At 40.7% G+C, this 19,985-nt stretch overlaps 2 protein-coding genes across 3 annotated transcripts in view; one reads left to right on the forward strand and one right to left on the reverse strand.

Moving 5' to 3' along the window:
* The window catches only part of orc1 (origin recognition complex, subunit 1), a 39,209-nt gene extending 29,179 nt beyond the window's left edge, over window positions 1-10,030 (reverse strand). For both annotated transcript variants that reach the window (XM_063892337.1, XM_063892336.1), the window contains exons 1-4: window positions 9,751-10,030; window positions 8,940-9,067; window positions 8,687-8,859; window positions 1,292-1,742 (exon numbers count right to left, since the gene is read on the reverse strand). In XM_063892337.1, the coding sequence (XP_063748407.1) occupies window positions 1,292-1,742; window positions 8,687-8,859; window positions 8,940-9,067; window positions 9,751-9,845 (847 nt within the window). In that variant the 5' untranslated portion in view covers window positions 9,846-10,030. The remainder of the gene's footprint in view (window positions 1-1,291; window positions 1,743-8,686; window positions 8,860-8,939; window positions 9,068-9,750) is intronic.
* Window positions 10,031-11,912: 1,882 nt separating this feature from the next.
* Window positions 11,913-17,810, forward strand: prpf38a (pre-mRNA processing factor 38A). Its single transcript, XM_063890459.1, has 10 exons — window positions 11,913-12,152; window positions 12,842-13,001; window positions 13,537-13,658; window positions 14,909-14,994; window positions 15,085-15,195; window positions 15,363-15,472; window positions 15,573-15,599; window positions 15,699-15,790; window positions 17,039-17,087; window positions 17,419-17,810. Exons 1-10 carry the CDS (start codon window positions 12,023-12,025, stop codon window positions 17,462-17,464), a joined length of 933 nt encoding a protein of 310 aa, XP_063746529.1. The 5' UTR covers window positions 11,913-12,022; the 3' UTR covers window positions 17,465-17,810.
* The last annotated feature ends 2,175 nt before the right edge of the window (window positions 17,811-19,985 follow it).

The following is a 19,985-nucleotide window of genomic DNA, read 5'->3' on the forward strand; positions in this document are numbered from 1 at the left end:
AATAAAGGCCAGTGCGATGTGCAGCCTAAGTAAATAAAAGCACTCGGCCACAATTTGAGGATTTACGGTGTAGACCTATTTTTATGAGCGGAAGTTGCAAGCATTTTTTGCTGCGCGGAAGTAGTGCTAGCAATAGTGGATCCAAAACAAGAAGAAGAAGAAGAAGAAGAAGAAGAAGAAGACGAAGACGACGAAGAAGACATTGAAGAAAAAGAAGACATTGAAAATTAAAGATGAGTCAACAGGCAGAAAAGAATACCCAGGTGCAGGATGACGAATTGGTGAAAAAGAAAGGGGGCACCTCTGTCGTGTGGAACTGGTTCGGTTTTAAGATCTCCGACCTCGAACAAAAAAATATCTTATGTAAATTGTGTCGCCGTGCTGTTTTAGCGAAAGGTGGAAACACCACCAATTTATTAAATCACCTTAAAACGATGCATGTACGAGAATATGCAGATTGCATCAAAATGCGAGAAGCAATCAGCCCAGGAGCTCGACCAAAGACAAGCCAGACTTCCACTCAATCGCTTCAGCAATCACTACAAACATCATTCGCTGCCGGTACTCGCTATGAGCGGACAAGCAAGAAATGGAGAGACATCACGGAGGCTATAACCCATCACATTGCGAAGGACATGGTACCCATCCAAACTGTGGAGAAAGTGGGTTTCAAAAAGTTACTTCAAACTCTGGACCCAAGGTACGAGATCCCGAGCCGCAAGTACTTCAGCCAGAAATGCCTGCCTCAACTTTACTTGGAATGTCGGGAGAGAGTTTACGGCGAAGTAAGCCAAGTCGATTTATGATGTTAAAATACATATTTTGCCTCAACTAATGTCATGTAACTAAGAAGGGCTATTCAAATGTGATTCAGATTTTTTTCCCCTCATATATCGTGATATAATATCGATATCGTCTGGACAGTGAAAATTATCGTGATATGAATTTTACCTCATATCGCCCACCCCTACTGTAATTGCAAACAAAGGTTTCTGTACCAAATATTAAGTTCTGTTTTTCTGATGTATCAAATACTTAGATATGCAGTAAAATGCAAATTAATTATTTTAAAATCATACAATGTGATTTTCTGGATTTTTGTTTTAGATTCCGTCTCTCACAGTTGAAGAGTACCTATGACAAAAATTACAGACTTCTACATGCTTTCTAAGTGGGAGAAACTGCAAAATCGGCAGTGTATCAAATACTTGTTCTCCCCACTGTATATGCAAATAACTCAAATCTGCTAATACTAACACCAGCAAAGAACGTGTATGCATGCAACACTCACTGCTAAGCTCTAGTTTCTTGCGGATGCCGGGCGTTCTTGCAGAGGGGTTCCTCCTCTTGGCGCTCAGGCATTTTGAGGCCGACCTTTTGGTGGCAGAGTGCATCGACTCTGCTTCTGCAAGTCTGGGTTTCCCTGCGCTCATTGTGGCCTGGTAGTTTCTCACTTCCCCAATAGCTGCCCGGCGCATGATGTCGAGGTCCGGAGTGGGTAGGGCGCGCCAAGCCGGGCCTTGGGACGCTGGAGTCGCTGCAGGAGGAGAGCAAGGGGTTGATGGGGGGAAGGAGGATCTGGAATAGGGAGGCGGACAAGAGGAGCAATCTGGAGAAAGATCAGAATCCACCTGAGCAGAGTCAACCCCCTTAAAGCTCTTTGAGTCCCAGGACAGCTTCACATACAGGGTGTCCTGGTCTTCAGAGTCTGGGAACGGAGCGGCTCCATCCAGACGCTGTACCTGTGGGCACAGGACAGAGACATAGAGGGATCGTCTAAAATGTCTCAAGGGTTAAAAAGCAAACATCTATTTCAGTGGTGTTGATAAACTCGCTCACACACTACTAATTACACTACTTTAGCATGACATTACTTTGCTGTCCACCTTACAGACTTTCTTCTTTCTTTTTTTCCTTACGGAGAATACCAAGTCTCATCTTCATAAACCTTTCCTATCTTTCCATCATGGAAAACACATCAGCTCTTACTGATGTCGATGTTTTACTATGTAAACTGTAATAGTAGCATAATGCAGACTAAGGCAGCCTATCCCTTTAAGAGAGAGAGTGGGGGATAAGTGTGTGCATGTGTAAGAGCTAGAGAGAGGTTGAGCGAGCCATAGTACCGGAGCCTGAGGCCCCCCTACCCACCGGTCGATCATTCTCCACATTTGCCATGATCACCTCCTCGGACCTTTCATCCACAGTCTCAACCATGAAATCATCAACCTGCAACCTGGACCCGCTCCCCACCACACTTCTGAAAGGCCTATCTCCCCACCCTCATCACAACCACTGTAAACTCCTCTCTTTCCTCCGGCCATGTCCCCTACTCCCTAAAGCTTGCATCAGTCACCCCCGTACTAAAGAAACCCGGCCTGGATCCTGATTCCCCTATCAACTACCACCCCATCTCCAATCTACCTTTTCTGTCTAAAATCTTGGAATGTGTTGTTGCCAAACAACTCATCACCTACCTAGACTCCAACGACCTGTTCAAACTCTTCCAATCCGGTTTCCGCTGCAAAACACAGTACAGAAACCGCCCTCCTCGGTGTGACTAATGACCATCTGCTATCCTCTGACACTGGCTCCCTCAATATCCTCATCCTCCTCGACCTCAGTGCTGCCTTTGACATGATCAACCACTCCATTCTCATCTCCCGTCTCAAATCCACCCTCGGCATCACTGGCACTGCCCTCTCCTGGCTCAGATCTTCTCTCTCCGACAGACATCAATTCATCGCCATCAACAACTGTCAATCAGCCGCTGCTCCTCTCATCCACGGTGTCCCCTAGGGTTCTGTGCTCGGTCCACTCCTCTTCATTCTGTACATGCTTCCACTTGGTCAGATCCTCCGTCACCATGGTCTCCGGTTCCACTGCTACGCCGATGACACACAGCTTTACCTCCCTTCCAAAACCATCACTGCCTCCACCCTCTCAACCCTCTCCAACTGTCTGACTGACATCAAGACCTGGATGCAAAATAATTTTCTCAAACTCAACTCCAATAAATCCAAAATCTTCATCATTGGTCCTGACTCCCTCACCCACTCCACCCAGAACTTCTCCCTTAACATTGACGGCTCCACCATCTCCCCCTCCACCAAAGTCCGTAACCTTGGAGTTATCCTGGACCCCACTCTCTCCTTCCTCCCCCATGTCAACCATACTACCAAAACCGCCTTTTTCCACCTCCGAAAATCGCCCGCCTCCGCCCCTACCTGTCAACTACGGCTGCTGAGACCCTCATCCATACATTCATTACACCCAGGCTCGACTATTGCAACAGTCTTCTCTACGGCACCACCACCAAAGTCCTCAATAAACTCCAATATGTCCAGAACTCTGCTGCACGCCTCCTCACCGCTACCCGCTCCAGAGAACACATCACACCTGTCCTCCGTGAACTTCATTGACTTCCAATAAAACACCAAATCAACTTCAAAATCTTACTCACCACCTACAAGGCCCTCAACAACTTAGCCCTCCCCTACCTTGCTGACCTCCTCCATCACCATGCCCCCTCCCGATCCCTCAGGTGATTGGGCCTTCTCAGTTGCTGCCCCCACCCTATGGAATTCGCTTCCCTCCCACTTCCAAGTCTCCCCAACCCTCTCTTCTTTCAAGTCTGCACTAAAAACACAACTTTTTACACTAGCCTTCCCCACCTAACTCCCACTGTCTTCTTCTTGTTTTAACCCGTTTTGTTTTTAACCCTAGTATAAATGAATAAATTATCTGATGCATAGTTTTGATAGGGCAATATGTAAAGCGTCTTTGAGTGCCATAAAAAGCGCTATATAAATGTGATTTTTTATTATTATTATTATTATTATAGTAAGTTTCTGGAAACAGCAGCAAGTATAACAAAGTCACAAATATAAACAACGGCCTCCTGAAGTCCTGAAGATTTAAAAACGACTAAAGCGACTTCTCTCGGTCACGTAGCAAAACATAAACATCCGCGACTGCCGTCGGTGATGTCACCTTATTTACCTATGTGCCGATGGTGGTAAATAGGGCTAACATCGGCCGATGCCAATGTCTCACCGATGTATCGGTGCATCCCTAGCTCTTACAAATTCAAGAACTTAAAGTAAATTAAATTGTATAAAATAATCGTTATAATATTGTTTTTGAGTCTATCATTTATTTGTGTCTAGGTCAGTCATGTTTAATATACAGCTTATGGGTGTTGAAATTAATAGTTTCTACGATGCGGACATGAACGATTCTGCACCGATGCAGTGACAGGACATAATCGATTATAGCGTAGCAACGTTGCTTCTTGATTTTCCGGCCGCGGCAGGACAATAACGTTTCTTTTTTTTACATAAACATCAAGGTGCATTCCCAAGCGGACCTCTGGGCAGTGGGCACATTATGGATTTTATGAATTAAACGGGAAGCATGCACGCTTAAAGTCTGTCACTCGGTGACGCTGACGCAGAGATCACGGAACAGAAGTGACAGCGGCACAGCGACACCAAACACCGAGCAGTCTGCTTTATCCACCAACAGAAGCAACACAGTCCCACAATCAACAGGCAGAATGACCCGCAATGAATCAGTCTGTGTCGCTGCAGCTCATCAGAGACACATTTGGATTTATGTTTTTTAAAAAACTTGCGTTTACCGTCATGTCAGGTTTTTGGTGGATATAACCAACTCTTGGAGTATGAACGTCTTCTCGCGATCTTCCGACAATAAATACTTGCGTAAAGTGTTTGAAGGCAGGAGAAAAACTTCCGCGATTAACGGTCTCCTCTCAGTCCCCGCCCCCCTGAAAATAATGAGTGACATGTTGATAGTAACCATAGTAACACGGCACGGTCCGTGACAGGGTTTTTTTTTTTAAGTCTTGGCTTTCCGACTATTAAAATATTGCTGAATTCAAATTATAAATACTCAAAAAGTGCTTGATCTAAAAAAAATATATATAAATAAAAACTTATTTACTTACGCAAATGTTGATCTCTGTTTGAGATACGATGAGTCTAACTTAATCTCATAAATGCATGGGATTTATGTAACAGTAAGACAGAGAATGTAAGTGTGTTTTTGTTTCATTATGCTGTTGTAAATACTCCTGCTGTCTGCCGACTAAAGTCAAGTTTGTGATGCCACGTTAAGGACATTCGTGTCCTTTTGAGTTGAACACAGCTGCTAGAAGCTGCAGCTGAACTGCAGAAGTATTCGGTTTTTTTTTGAGGATAGAACAATTTCACAATTAGGGAGGCTAGACCTATACAATTTATTTACTTTGGTTTATAATTTAATGTCAAGACATTTATGTTATTGATTTCTGAAGCACTTTCTAAATAGTTCATATTTATCTGACTGCTTGTATTCATTGAAGAAAAAGAAGCCATGTGCAGTAATAAAGAAAATTGTAGATGCATCATGATGCATTGAGATATCGAATCTTTGACAGAATAATCGTAATCGAATCGAAAGACCAGCGAAGATGCACAGCTCTAATCGAGCTTTCCCAAGCTTTTTGAATAATACGTATTGGGAACCTCCTGGGAATAATTCATTGTGTTGTGATCGAGGTAAAATAAATTCAATCAATGTCCAATCCTTTTTGTACTGAACTCCTCTGTTATGGTTAGATTGAACTTTATCCAGTAAAGTTCTTAAGGCAGCCGATGGAATAGGCTAAACGTATTATTTTGATGCATCAGTCTGAAACAAGTTTAATCAACCTTTGAGTAAACACGAGTATCACATCTGACTCTGATAAGGACCCAGTAAAGGACTCTTTCTGGGAAAGAAAAAAAAACAATCAGTGAATTCCTTGCTTTATGATAATTTGCTTAGGCTTTTATTTCTTTAATTATTAGAATTTGGTGTTGTTTGAACAGCAGTTAACAAAAGCACACGTGTCCAGCTCATAAAGAAACAGCTCTGAATAAATGACATGTTACTGAGCGGTAGGGTTGGGAACCGAAACTCGGTTCCAAATGAGAACCTATAACAAAATGCTGGGTACCGGGTACCCATAAAAAATATATTATTTTGGTTCGGCTTAATGGTTCTTAAACGCGGTAATCCTTTAGTATTACAAAGAAAGGCTACATATCTGCACGGACGTAGGCTATCTGACAGGACCTGTATACGTAACGTGACTACGTCATGCATCAACGCAACAGTGTGATTTGTTACGATACCAGCATGCAGCATGGCCCAGTCACAACACTATCAAAGATGGAACGCGGTAAACGCTCCAAAGTGTGGCTTCACTACGCTAAAAAAAAAAGAAGACAAAGACAAGGGCACAGCCTGTGGGAAGTTAATTAGCTGTTCGTCAGGTTGCACTTCGAATTTGAGCAAACATTTAAGGCAGCACGGCATCGATATCAAAGAATGTACCGTCTTTGATGTCTTGCGGTCTCCGAGCCAGAGTATGGTATCAACAGCTAGCACTAGTAGCACCCCGCTATGTCCAGTAGAGACAGGTAGAGCTGACCGCGACACACCGTTCTCTTTAGCATTAAAAGGAAAGCTGACCAAAGAAAAACGGAGGAATGTCACAGAGCGGTCATGGCATTTGTAGTAAAAGGGCTTCATCCCTTCTCTGTGGTCGAATCTCCGTCATTTAGGTATGCAAGGCTTTAAAAAAAAAAGTTTGTGGTATTGTAGGGTACTTGTACAATAACAGATACTGTTATGTTGAATCTTTTTTTGCAGGGAAATGACCAAGGCCCTAAATCCAAAGTACACGCCTCCCTCGAGAGATAGCTTAACCAATGAGTGTTGATTCCTGCCTGATATGAGGTGGAAAAATCAAACATTGTATCTGAGCTAAGTGGTGTAAGCAAACAAGCATTTTGCAAGACCATTACCTAACAGTGACCGCACACTATATAATTGAGGGAAAGATGAGACAAAAAGTTCTCAAACCAAAAGCAGCCTACAAAGCACCAACAGGACAAGTGGTGGCTGAAGAAATTGGTGAAATTCTGCAGGAATTTGGCATAATCAATAAAATAGTGGCGGTCACTGTTGATAACGCAGTAAACATGGATGTGGCCATAAAAAGGCTACATTTCATAAAGCTAGGCCGTTTTGCACACACACTCAATCTTGGGGCACAAAGTCTCTATTCTCTGGCATCAGTGGCAAAATGGATGGAAGATCAGGGATGTTGTTGTCTGGATGAAGTGTTCATCCATTGGAAAGACTGTGCTCCGGGAGAAGCAACAAGTCCTAAGTAAGCATCCCCCAGTTTACTTCATTTGACCCTTTTATAGGACAGCTCATTAGTGCCTTATGTACATTTTGAAGGTCTTGATTTGTTAACACAAATCAAGTAACATAACATAAATCTTAGTATGTCTTATCGAACTACACCATATAAAAACTGGATCTTCTTATATAGATAAGACAAGATAACTTTATTGTCTGTCACAAACCAATATAAATAATATATATTTGACAAAACATATTTGACAAGGCTCAAAAACAAACAATGCACATTTAAAAAACACACACACACAACTAAAATAAAAAATAATCTAATTTCTAAATCTGGTTGTCTTGTTTGTGTTATCGATCTGCCTCAACACTCCCTAATTCTTGATGTGAGAACTCGTTGGAATGATGAAGATGAAAATCTTATCAAACAGCACCATGTCCATCCAGCACCAGACTGACAGAGAGCTGAAGATGTACCAAGAGAAGCCACCAACCATGACATCTGATGACCCTGCTGCGTGGTGGTGGAACAAAAGAACCACATATCCTTTGCTATCAGAAGTGGCCTTTCCGTATTTGTGCGTGCAGGCTACCTCAACCCCTAGCGAGAGGGTTTTCTCGACTGCTGGAGACACTATTTGCCCAGAAAGATCACACATACTACCAGAAAAGAATGATATGCTGATTTTTCTTAACAAGAACTGTGGAGTTGCATACATTTTTAACATACTCTCTGTTTTATTGACTTTGTTTATTTGGTTGCAGGCAGCTAGGTGCTGTGCACTGAATGCACTTTAGTTCTAGCATGTGGGCCCTATTGCTGCTCGGACCGACTTTTATTTTTCTCGAATGTGACTTGTATGATTTATGTCAGTAGGTTTCCTATAAACATACAACATGCAGCTCAAAACGTTATTATCCATAAATGGTTCAACCGCTACTGCTTTCCATTGTGTTGTCCTGGAATATGAGTGATTAGTATTCATTACAGTTCTTAAAGTTGACTATTAATGATGTAACATTAGTTTACAGGGAGAATTAGAACACAAATACGACTATGTTTTCTTTGGGTCATTTGAACACCAGTATTTTCGAGACAAGTTTCAACATTGCCTCTATCTCAGGTACTACTAATTTACGTATTTAAAGACATTGAGCTTTTCTGATAAGGCTCTGAGAGGAGTTGTGTGGGTTTCCTTTTGTTATGTTGCTTGTCTACTACAAGGTGTCACTGCTGCTACCCAGTGTAACATAAAGCACTGGTACTGCGTACTACATTTGTATTATATGCATTTAGTAAAAACTGTTTAGTTTGTGAAATTTTCAGTTCACGCTTAAAAGAATAAAGATATTTTTGTTATCTAAACATTTGACCTCTTTTTTTACCATTTTGGAATCAAAACGGGGAATCGATAAGCAGAATCGGAATCGATAAATTTGAAACAATACCCAACCCTTCTCGGAGGTCACTGCATCTCACCTTCACAGGTCTGAGGATGGACTCGGCGTTCACCTCGTCATCACAGCTGCGGCCCTGGTAGTAGAAGATCTCCTGAGGGTGAGGCTCTCTGCCCAGCAGCTTCAGCTTGCTCAAAGGCACTTCAGACACACGAGCAAACCACTGAACCACCACTTTCTTTTGTTTCCCGTTCTCTGAAACCCAAAGTGAGATAGAAAAAGATTTTCAGTACCGTCTTTGGGGACAAAGTCAAGTATAGCATCGAGTCTCTTACCGTCTCCATAAAGCCGGATGACTTTGGCCACATATGGGTTGTCTTCATCTTCTCCCTCTATGAGGATGTGTTGGCCGGTTTCAATAACAGTGACCCGGGGGAGACCCTCCACACTAATGTCCAACGAGCTGGGATATACACATATTCAGGTTATTAATTTAAAAAAACATTACCACCAAATAAAAGCTGATGTATCATCACATATTAAACTAACAAGCAGTTATGTCATTAAAATCAGCTCCACATTGATCACCTTCAACATTAAAGATATGAACACATTTAGGAAGCATACATGTAATAATAATTACATTAAACAGATTAAACTATCTCCAGATATGTTGATTTGGATAAACTAAAATACGAAATGTTCCTTCATGTGTTGACAATTCTACTGAAGATATAAACCTAAACGCCTTTAGATCAACTAGAAAATGTACATCAGTGTGAAAACGGGAAACAGGACTTCTGAGAGGAACGTGTTTTTACATTACAGCAGAGCTACACACATACAGTACGATCATCTTATACGATATGATGAACTGTTTCAAATCAAACTACACAACAGTATATAAAGAAGTTCTACATCAGTGAAATGAAACACACACTATAATGCTGCAGTGACATTTCTCCAGACATATATATATTAAACCACTAAAAGTGCATAAAGAAAAAACGTGTACTTCACGAGGGTTTCCAATGCACGACTTTTACTTGTAGCGGAGTATTTCACTATACTCAATACTACGATAATACGATACTTCCTCCGCCATGAAGGGTTCTCCTTTAGAAGTTACTACTGAAATACACTCACGCATATTCACATGTTTTTAACTTCCTGTTGAAACTGATAGGCTCTCCTCGCCACTTGTAGACTCGTCTGACTCTCAGCCGGGTGAAATACTTCATCCTGTTTCCTTGCTGTCTGCTGCTGTTCAGATAAAACAATACAATCAATAATTTATAGGTAAAAAAGCTCGGTTTGATTTAATTCAAACACCGGATAGGAAAAAGTTAAGCTGTGAAAGAAACGGCCTCCAAAGAAAACACCACCGCAGACAAGATTTCCCGCGAAAATAAACGTAGGCTGCTGTTTCTTCTTCGCTGCTTCAAAGATAAAGCGTACTGCCAGCTACCGGACGGGAGACTAAAAGATCTCCATCATGGACGTAAAGAGTATACTCTGCAAGTTAGGATGAAAGTGCAGATATAACAGTTTAAGATTATAAGTAAGTTTTAAGAAAATAGTTTGTGGCTTAAAATAAGAATACAAATGAATATGGAAATGTTCATGTCCTGTTCCCTGTAGGCATTTAGATATTTTTCTGAGAAGTCATTAAGTGCAGGCGCTCAATTAGACTGATAATAAAACATGTAAATATGTACATACCATCAAGTTGATAAGAACAGACACACAGACACACAGACACACAGACACACAGACACACACACACACACACACACACACACACACACACACACACACACACACACACACACACACACACACACACACACACACACACATAAAAACCTACATGGGCCCTAACAACAATACAACCAGATTGAAAGATCCGGAAAACCTAAAATGTATTAAATCCAGTTTCACCTTTGGAGAATTGAATGAAAAACTGCCAAACAGGAAATATCCTTTCCCTCGTTGGCTGTGGACATAGATTGATGTAGAACTTTCAATTACTATTTAAAACAGTAGGATTTGGCATTTTCATACCTCATGTGCGTATTATGGTTTTTTTTAAATCATTTTTCGCTACTTTGGAGATGGCGTGTATGAAACTGAAGACCTCAGATCTACTGTATATCATGTATATCAGGTCTCAAATAACAGTTTTCTTCCTTCTCCGGTGGGAGGCGGCAATGCACCAAGTTGTGCAGAAAGAAGATTTTTGAAATCAACTTTATTTATCACTCTTTTTTCAGTGTACTCACACACAAAACACTTCACAAATTAATTAATTAATTAATTACATGAGAACATCTCACATTAAATTTGTTTTTTCTGAGTGTAATGAAAGTCACAAATAAAAACATGCTTGTTAAAAACCTCTCAACACTTGTTAGAAACAGCTTTTTAGATTGAAACAAGATGTTGACACTCATAAAAGCAGTGAAACACAGTCTCTCTGTGGGAGCAGTAAGGACATGTGTCCTCCACTGCTGTGTTGATCACAGTTCAGTGGGATCATCCAGCCCAGATCCAGACAGCTCCACCACGTTTGCCAGAGTGAAAGAGAGTCCCACACAGAACAGGCTCCTGTAGTAGCCAGTGCACGGAGTCAACAGCCACTGGATGAACTGGAGGCAGAAAACAGCACCCCTGCTTGCCAGGTGGATCAGGCCCTTTCCTCCCTCTTCTTTGGGTAGGAATGAGAAACTCTGTGGGATCCAGTGTAGTTTGTCCCAAAAGAAATCAATTTAAATCTGTTGTATTTGGGTCAGGAGAGAGGCAGGGGGGGTTGCTCAGCCGTGCCAGAGGGCTGAAGAGATGAGCTAGTTCGGGATCAAGGTACGGCCTTTGTCGGACATTATGAGAACCTTCTCCAGGACATTGTCCCAGTTTTTATTGGTGTGTGCCTTGTGACCCTGAGATATTTTAGACCTCCCTTGTTCCATTTTAAGCCCCCGGGCACCCAGCCTCTCCCCCACAATCACAGCTTTGCTCTATCCCCAAGTTTACTCTTCCAGAAAAGATAAAACCAAAGTATTTCACAATGTCCATTCAAATGTCAATATCCCTTTGTGTATTGACCAACACAATCTGATCATCTGCATAACCAGACCATTCAAAGGACACACTGCAGTTGGGGAAACTGATACCATTCAGGTGTTTTCTGAGCTTGTGGAGCAGAGGCTCGATGGCTAAAGAATACAACATAGACAGAGTGCAGCCCTGCCCCACCCCTCTTTCAATGTTTTTTGTCTGCTTTGCGGAACGCCTCTGTGTCAAATGTCCTACTTGGGTTGCTGTACGTGGCGCTTGCGCAGTCCAAATCGGGCCGAAATGCATATCGGTTAGTCACAGCGTTGTTGTTTCGTTGTTAGCAAAAGTAACTTATTGTATTTCAATGGCCAACAGAACTGTTAAAGATGCTAACAGTATACACGGGACCAACCCACAGTATTTGGTGGAGAAAATCATCAGGACTCGAATATACGAGTCAAAGTACTGGAAGGAGGAGTGCTTCGGTCTCACCGGTGAGGAACGTTGGCATGTTAGCCAGAGAGCTACCGTTAGCCTCCTGTCGTCTGGAATCTCGATAATATCTATGGAACCGTTTCTTATAGTATGCTCTAGGTCTGTTAAAATGTAAAATACAACAAGTATGTCAATAGCTCATCAAAGTAACACAACCTAACACTAAGTTATCACTAAAGTAATCTACCCATTTCTGCCTGGATATAAAGCGGTTACAAAATAAAAACTAATTTTTTAACTAAAGAAATCAGCTAATTAATGCAGAAACCCTCATTTCTTTAAGTAATAACCATCATTTATTTTATATTTTGCCTGATGAATAATGAAGTGAATATACATGGGCTCTCTATTGTATTACAGTGATGATTTTGAAATGAAATTGTGTGTTTTTCTTATCTTAAATTTGTTTAAATGCATATGCTGCTGTATCAAATTTAAATGTCCCCTCTGTGGGACGAATAAAGGGATTCTGATTCTGATTCATGTGCCTCATACAGGTGGTGGTTTTAGTTTGCTTTTACCATAGAATGACCAACACTCTTTCATTAACACACCCCCGATCACATACTTTGATTATTTTTGTAATAGTATTTTATTATCCTCCAGGTTTGTGTCAACACTTTCTTATTTTTCCTTTTGTATTTCATACATTGAAATATGTAATGTGTGCATGTTGTGTCATTCCCAGCTGAGCTGGTTGTAGATAAAGCCATGGAGTTGAAGTATGTTGGTGGAGTGTTTGGAGGAAACATCAAGCCCACTCCCTTCCTCTGCCTCACTCTGAAGATGCTGCAGATTCAACCCGAAAAAGACATCATCGTTGAGTTCATTAAAAATGAGGATTTCAAGTGAGTTTCCACCACAATCTATTGAAAGAATAGTTTTAACATATGCCTGGTGCTATGTTCACTTCATCAAAACAAAACATAGGAGAAATGCCTGCACATTGTCACGTTGTATCTGTCTTAATGGCTTGTATAAAAACATATCTTTTGCACGTTTATGTTTGTATATTGCATATTTTCACTATGCTAAACGGCAAAGTCTTTCATATTCCTGCTAAAACGGCAAAGCTATTGTTATGAAAGGTTTTTGTTATACTTAAACACAAAGACAAATTAATTTCATGTGCTACCTACTACTAAAAATCTGAATCAGTGATTTTTATTTTTTGCATCTGAAATGCCAGTCAACGAGAGACACGTGTGTGATTAGTCGATGTGTTGGTTTAAGAATACCATCATTCTGTAAACTAGTTTAGGTACAAAGAACAAATTCTAAAAATGACCAGAGGCTCAGACGAAAAGCCCTGACAGGTCAAGAAAAATCAGCTTACTGTGTATCTTCACAACCGTCATAATATTTTTCTCACTTTGTTCTCAGATATGTTCGTCTACTGGGAGCGATGTACATGAGGTTAACTGGCACTGCTGTTGATTGCTACAAATACTTGGAGCCACTGTACAACGATTACAGAAAGGTCAAGAGTCAGAACAGAAACGGAGGTGAGCTTTTGATTTATCAACTCACAGTAGGCATATAAATCCTTAGAAGTGTGTACCCGTGGTTCCTTGTTCCTGCTGTCTTTTAAACATTTTTTTAAACCAACCGGGAGCTGGTTAGCTTAGCACAAAAAGAGAAATCAGTAAAAAAGTGCTAGCCTAGATGAAAGAAAAGGAAATATCCAACCTCCCAAGAAGACATCTGATTTAGTATTTTTATATAGGGTCTAAATTAAAGCAAGTTTACACAACATTGAATAAACCTGTATTGAAAAGAGACAGGCTCCTATATGTGGATTTATTTCTGTGTTTAACATCCATGCCAAGAAAATGGACCACAGTCTCTTTCTGTGTATTATATGTTTTTAAAGAAAGACCAAAGATCGTCCTAACCATTGACTCTTTATTAAAGACACTGTACACCAGTACAGGATAACAGGCTGGTTTCCTATGCCTCTTCCTGTGGATTCTCTACACCACTGACTGTAAGAGCATCCATTCTGACCCACTGCTCTCCTGTCATGGTCTCAACAGGAACACTTTCCGTGTTTTAAGAAGTGCTTTGGCAATGCCCTGCTGGGTCAAAGAGGGGGGTCCTTTGATTTCTGGACGAAGCCTATTAGGACAGACACAGTTGTTTACACAGTGATGAGGGGGTGTTGTTAACCAGTCTAAATATCTTGACACCATCTTTAATAAAACCATGAAGTTTGAGCAGAATAAGAAATACGCTGTGACTTTGATTTGCTGCTTCCCATCCCTCAGTTCAAAGAAAGAAAGAAAAAGGGTTTTGAAACAGTTTGAATTTGTTCAGCAGGTCAGGGCAAAGGACAATTTTGTGTTTCCTGTCTGTTTTTACTTGCCTCGAATCACATTGCTATTTTAGACTAAAACAGTTGTGTTGACCTGAAATAAATCCCTACAAACTTTTGGAAAAGTTTTCTGAAAACTTTAATTAAGCTCAATCATGCTCTCCTTTTTTTCTTTTTAGAATATTTTTTTTTTGCCACGGTAGTTTTTGCTTGTCATTTTTTTTTCAAGATTGTTTTTGTGCAACCAGTGCCTTTTATTTCAGTGATGTCTATGAAAGGGGGAGACAGAGGGATGTCACATTGCATTTGGACCTGGGTCTTGCCACGGTTGTTTAAATAATTTTTGATTGGGCCTAAATACAATTCTAGGTAGTGTTTAGAGACACTTAAGTACTGTTTATATACACATTTTAATTGTTCTGTTTTTCCCCATCATGATAGAGTTTGAACTGATGCATGTTGACGAGTTCATTGATGAGCTCCTTCACGCAGAGAGGATGTGTGACATCATTCTTCCTCGGCTTCAGGTATGTTAACATCACATCTGTTCACACATGCACGCACGCACACAGGGCTTGATTAAAGTATTCAGGTGTATGTTTGTTTGTGAGAAACAGAAGAGACACGTTCTCGAGGAGGCTGAGATGTTAGACACACGTATCAGCGCTCTGGAGGAGGATCTGGACGAGGTAGAGAGCAGTGATGAAGAAGAAGAGGACGAAGAGAAGGTAATGAAATTTAATAAGCCTTGTTGAGCACATACCTGTGTGCTCGGAAGTTCAACAATAACAATGATTACAATTGGCAGCTATTGACCTGGGTCAATTGGGCATGTTAAAGTGTATGACCATACACTTTGCACATGTTCTAAAATGTGTGTTATGTCCCGCTGCAGCCAGAGAGACTCCAGACCCCTGAACCCCACAGACGTCGTGAAAGTTACCGTGACGACCGACCACGTCGCTCTCCTTCACCACGTTACAGACGCAGTCGCTCCCCAAGACGGTTTGTGTTTCAATGATCAAAAATAACTACATTCTTGTAAATGGATTTAATAATTGTGAATATAGCTCTTATCCGTCTGTGGGTTTGATTTATTTTCCAGGAGGAGCCGATCTCCAAAGAGGCGAACGTATGTTTGCTTTTGGCTAAACACCTTTGTCACCTTTTTAAATATAATACTTTAAGCTCAGGCTCACGCTGATATTTTTTTTGTTGTGAACTCACATAGCCCATCGCCCCGGAGAGACCGCCATCGCAGCAAGAGCCCCCGCCGCCACCGCAGCCGCTCCAGAGACCGCCGCCACCGCTCCAAATCCCCTGGTAGGTTCTAGTGTGGGAACTGAGAAAAACACTACGTCATAATATGCTCAGTTTTCTTTAAAGGTCTCCTATCATGGTTTTTTATGGCATATATTATAGGTCTCAAATATATTTAAATAAATACCAAACAGATCATGCATTTTAGCATTTCCGCTATCCCTCTGTTTTAGCCCCGTTTTCGAAAGTGCTGATTCTGTGACTGTCGCTTTCATGCAAATGAGTTGAAGCTGGCCAAGCCCCTTTGAGCATCAAGATCTCTCTGTCTGAAGAGAGAAGTTTATAACGGAGAAACTCAGCTAAGCGGTGCCGTGATTAAACGCCTTAAAATGTTCCAAACCACATCCAGCATTATTTCTGAAACACTTCTCAGTGTTTACCACTAGAACAGAGACATTATATGTATTATATACAACAACTGTAAGTCCCTCCTACAGACATCCTGCTGAGCACACACACACACAGAGGTGCTGCAGAGGGGATTCAGCTCGTGAATGTATAATGCGGACAATAGGTTGGGACGTGTCACGTGGGCGGGACGTTGCCAGGAGTTCAATGTAAAGCCAGCCCACATTTCGGTTATGACATCACAACCAAAGCAAATCTGGATCATCTTGTCTGTACCCCTGTTTTTAGAGATGTGGGTAAGGAGGAAAAGAGAGAGGGTTGTAATTTTCTGACACTTTGTGAGTCTCCTTACACACCGGGGACACATATTTATGTATAAAAGACAGCAAAAGGGGGATTTTGCATAATAAGGGACCTTTAAGATTCTGCTCCCTCATGTTTGTCAATTGATACAAATTATAAAGAACTCTTCATATAATCTCATATAACAACACGTGAACATCATCTTTACGTATAAATGAATGTGTTGGATTTTATTGTGTGCCGTTGCAAATGATGCTTCTTAAATTGTATTTGCACTAAACTGTGACCTACAGTTAATGCAATATTTAAGGAATAAGGAAAGTTTTTTATTCTGCCACATCTTATTTGGACTTTTTAAAAATAATTATTTTTAATAATCGCTTCGAAACACAACTGATCATTTTGTCACCATTTTGGATTTTGTGTATTTATAAACTCTGCTGAGCCTTATTCCTTCAATTGGGATGGCACGTTCAAAGTTCTACAGGGATTAAAAGAAGAAGAGGTTCATATTACCTAATTCATTAGGTGAAAAGAAAAAATAATTGTGAGTGTAAATGATGGTTTTTTGCTACTTATTCTCTCATTGATTTCTATTAGGTCACCACAGAAGCCACAGACACCGCAGCCACTCAAAGTCCCCAGAGAGGTGAGTGGAGCTATTGGTTTTTATTTTTTATTGTCTTCACGCAATATAACACATTTTCTATCTGCATTTGTGGGCCTGGATATAGTTTTTCAATCATAGGGCAGGTCTGAGTTTTGATATATATATTGATACACTCACCTTATCCAATGTAACACATTATTTTTTTATATATACTTTGAAAGCCAAAGTCAATAATTGTTGTTTTAAAACAAACATATTATTCAATAATTGTGCCTCATTTTGTATATCTTCAGTGTGAATTATTTAAGGAAATGTGAACAATTAGTTTAATGATCTGCATTCAAACTCTTTTCTTTTTTTCACAACACAGGAGTTCAAAAAAGAGTCACAAGAAGAGTCGAAGAGGAAATGAGTGACGTTTCTTTTATTGTTATATCTTCCCTTTTTATTTTTTACCTCCAAACTGACAGAGAACTTGCCTCTAAAGGATGGAATTTTAGTGTTTTAATTTAAATTCTAAATGTTGGATAACTCGTCTTTAAGATATAAGCCCTCAAGCCTCAGCAGTGTGTATGGAGACTATGTTTTTACTCAATTCATCTTCTGCCTCCTTCTGTGTTTCACGTTATCTGAGAGAGATCAATCTAATGATTATCCCTGATCATTTACAGCCGTCATTGATATCTTTTGGATTTGTGTAAATACTGAAAATGTGTTTCTGTATTTTAAGAACATTAAGAAATAAAGACCCTGATTCATTAAGTGATATGTTTTTAAAAGTTTGTTTCCCCCAGTAAAACAAGGACCCAGGTCATGATTTATGATGGGATTTAATTTAACAGGAACAAAATGAAATACCATGCACCTTATACCTACAAACAAGTGTTTGCACAGTTGATATCGGGACCTGTAGCTGCTTTGAAATGGCTACAAGTGACTTTCCTGACTTGTTGAAGTCAATGATCCACTTTTTCAGATCCATGCTCAGCTCCTTTTACTTTTCCATTGTAGTGTTTGTGGCTGAGTCTAAGATTATATCAGATGAGCCGTATTTGAATCAGTTACCAGCTATAGTCAATGTAATAACTCACAGGAAATTAAGAGGCCATGCTGAAAAGCTAATTTGAATGAGGGAACTTTCTACATCACACATTGATAATTCATGTTGCTTTGTGTATTTTTGACCCAGAAAATCAATCAATCACAGTTTATTTATATAGCCCAATATCACACCTTTTACATTTGTCTCAGTGGACTTTACAGTTTGTACAGAATATGAATACGAATACGACCCCTTCTGTCCTAGGGCCCTCGCATCGTACAAGGAAAAACTTCCTAAGAATGACCAAAAGGAAGCGCAGGGAAGCCTATCACCCAGTCTCCCAGCTACTCTGGAGTCTCAAGCTACAGTAAATACTAAATCACAAATGTTGTATTATAATGGGATGTTTCAGCTAATGTGGTAAGCATTCATATATAATATCAGAAATGCCTGCTTGAATATGAGTTCTTTGTCAAAAGCTTTGGGAAGTTAAAGACTCACTGTATCCATCAGTGAAATGTAGGCAGAGCGAAACAGAACAGAGGGTGTGACAATAAACATGTACGGATTGTGAATGCAAAAATGCAAATGCATCATTATACACATAGACATCATCATACAGTTGCACAGTTTCAGTTGCACTTTTGATGAGAACATACGTTGTTTTGTACAGTTAATATACAGTGGGGCAAAAAAGTATTTAGTCAGCCACCAAAGTTCTCCCATTTAAAAAGATGAGAGATGCCTGTAATTTTCATCATAGGTATACCTCAACTATGAGAGACAGAATGGGGGAAACAATCAAGGAAATCACATTGTAGGATTTTTAATGAATTAATTGGTAAATTCCTCGGTAAAATAAGTATTTGGTCACCTACAAACAAGCAAGATTTCTGGCTCTCACAGACCTGTAACTTCTTCTTTAAGAGGCTCCTCTGTCCTCCACTCGTTACCTGTATTAATGGCACCTTTTTGAACTCGTTATCAGTATAAAAGACACCTGTCCACAACCTCAAACAGTCATACTCCAAACTCCACTATGGCCAAGACCAATGAGCTGTCAAAGGAGACCAGAGACAACATTGTAGACCTGCACCAGGCTGGGAAAACTGAATCTGCAATAGGTAAGCAGCTTGGTGTGAAGAAATCAACTGTGGGAGCAATTATTAGAAAATGGAAGACATACAAGACCACTGCTAATCTCCCTCGATCTGGGGCTCCACGCAAGATCTCACCCCGTGGGGTCAAAATGATCACAAGAACGGTGAGCAAAAATCCCAGAACCACACGGGGGGACCTAGTGAATGACCTGCAGAGAGCTGGGACCAAAGTAACAGAGGCTAACATCAGTAACACACTACGCCGCCAGGGACTTAAATCCTGCAGTTCCAGACGTGTCCCCCTGCTTAAGCCAGTACATGTCCAGGCCCGTCTGAAGTTTGCTAGAGGGCATTTGGATGATCCAGAAGAGGATTGGGAGAATGTCATATGGTCAGATGAAACCAAAATAGAACTTTTTGGTAAAAACTCAACCTGTCGTGTTTGGAGGAGAAAGAATGCAGAGTTGCATCCAAAGAACACCATACCTACTGTGAAGCATGGGGGTGGAAACATCATGCTTTGGGGCTGTTTTTCTGCAAAGGGACCAGGACGACTGATCCGTGTAAAGGAAAGAATGAATGGGGCCATGTATCGTGAGATTTTGAGTGAAAACCTCCTTCCATCAGCAAGGCACTGAAGATGAAGCGTGGCTGGGTCTTTCAGCATGACAATGATCCCAAACACACCGCCAGGGCAACGAAGGAGTGGCTTCGTAAGAAGCATTTCAAGGTCTTGGAGTGGCCTAGCCAGTCTCCAGATCTCAACCCCATAGAAAATCTTTGGAGGGAGTTGAA

The sequence above is a fragment of the Eleginops maclovinus genome, chromosome 9 (genome assembly GCF_036324505.1).
Source record: "Eleginops maclovinus isolate JMC-PN-2008 ecotype Puerto Natales chromosome 9, JC_Emac_rtc_rv5, whole genome shotgun sequence".
NCBI classification, from domain to species: Eukaryota; Metazoa; Chordata; class Actinopteri; order Perciformes; family Eleginopidae; genus Eleginops; species Eleginops maclovinus.

Bases quoted from the DNA above. Each gene is read 5' to 3' on its own strand.
- prpf38a (XM_063890459.1), top strand. From the start codon at position 12,023: ATGGCCAACAGAACTGTTAAAGATGCTAACAGTATACACGGGACCAAC. The intron at 12,153-12,841 runs GTGAGGAACGTT...TGTCATTCCCAG, and splicing joins GGAGTGCTTCGGTCTCACCG to CTGAGCTGGTTGTAGATAAA. The intron at 14,995-15,084 runs GTATGTTAACAT...TGTGAGAAACAG, and splicing joins TCATTCTTCCTCGGCTTCAG to AAGAGACACGTTCTCGAGGA.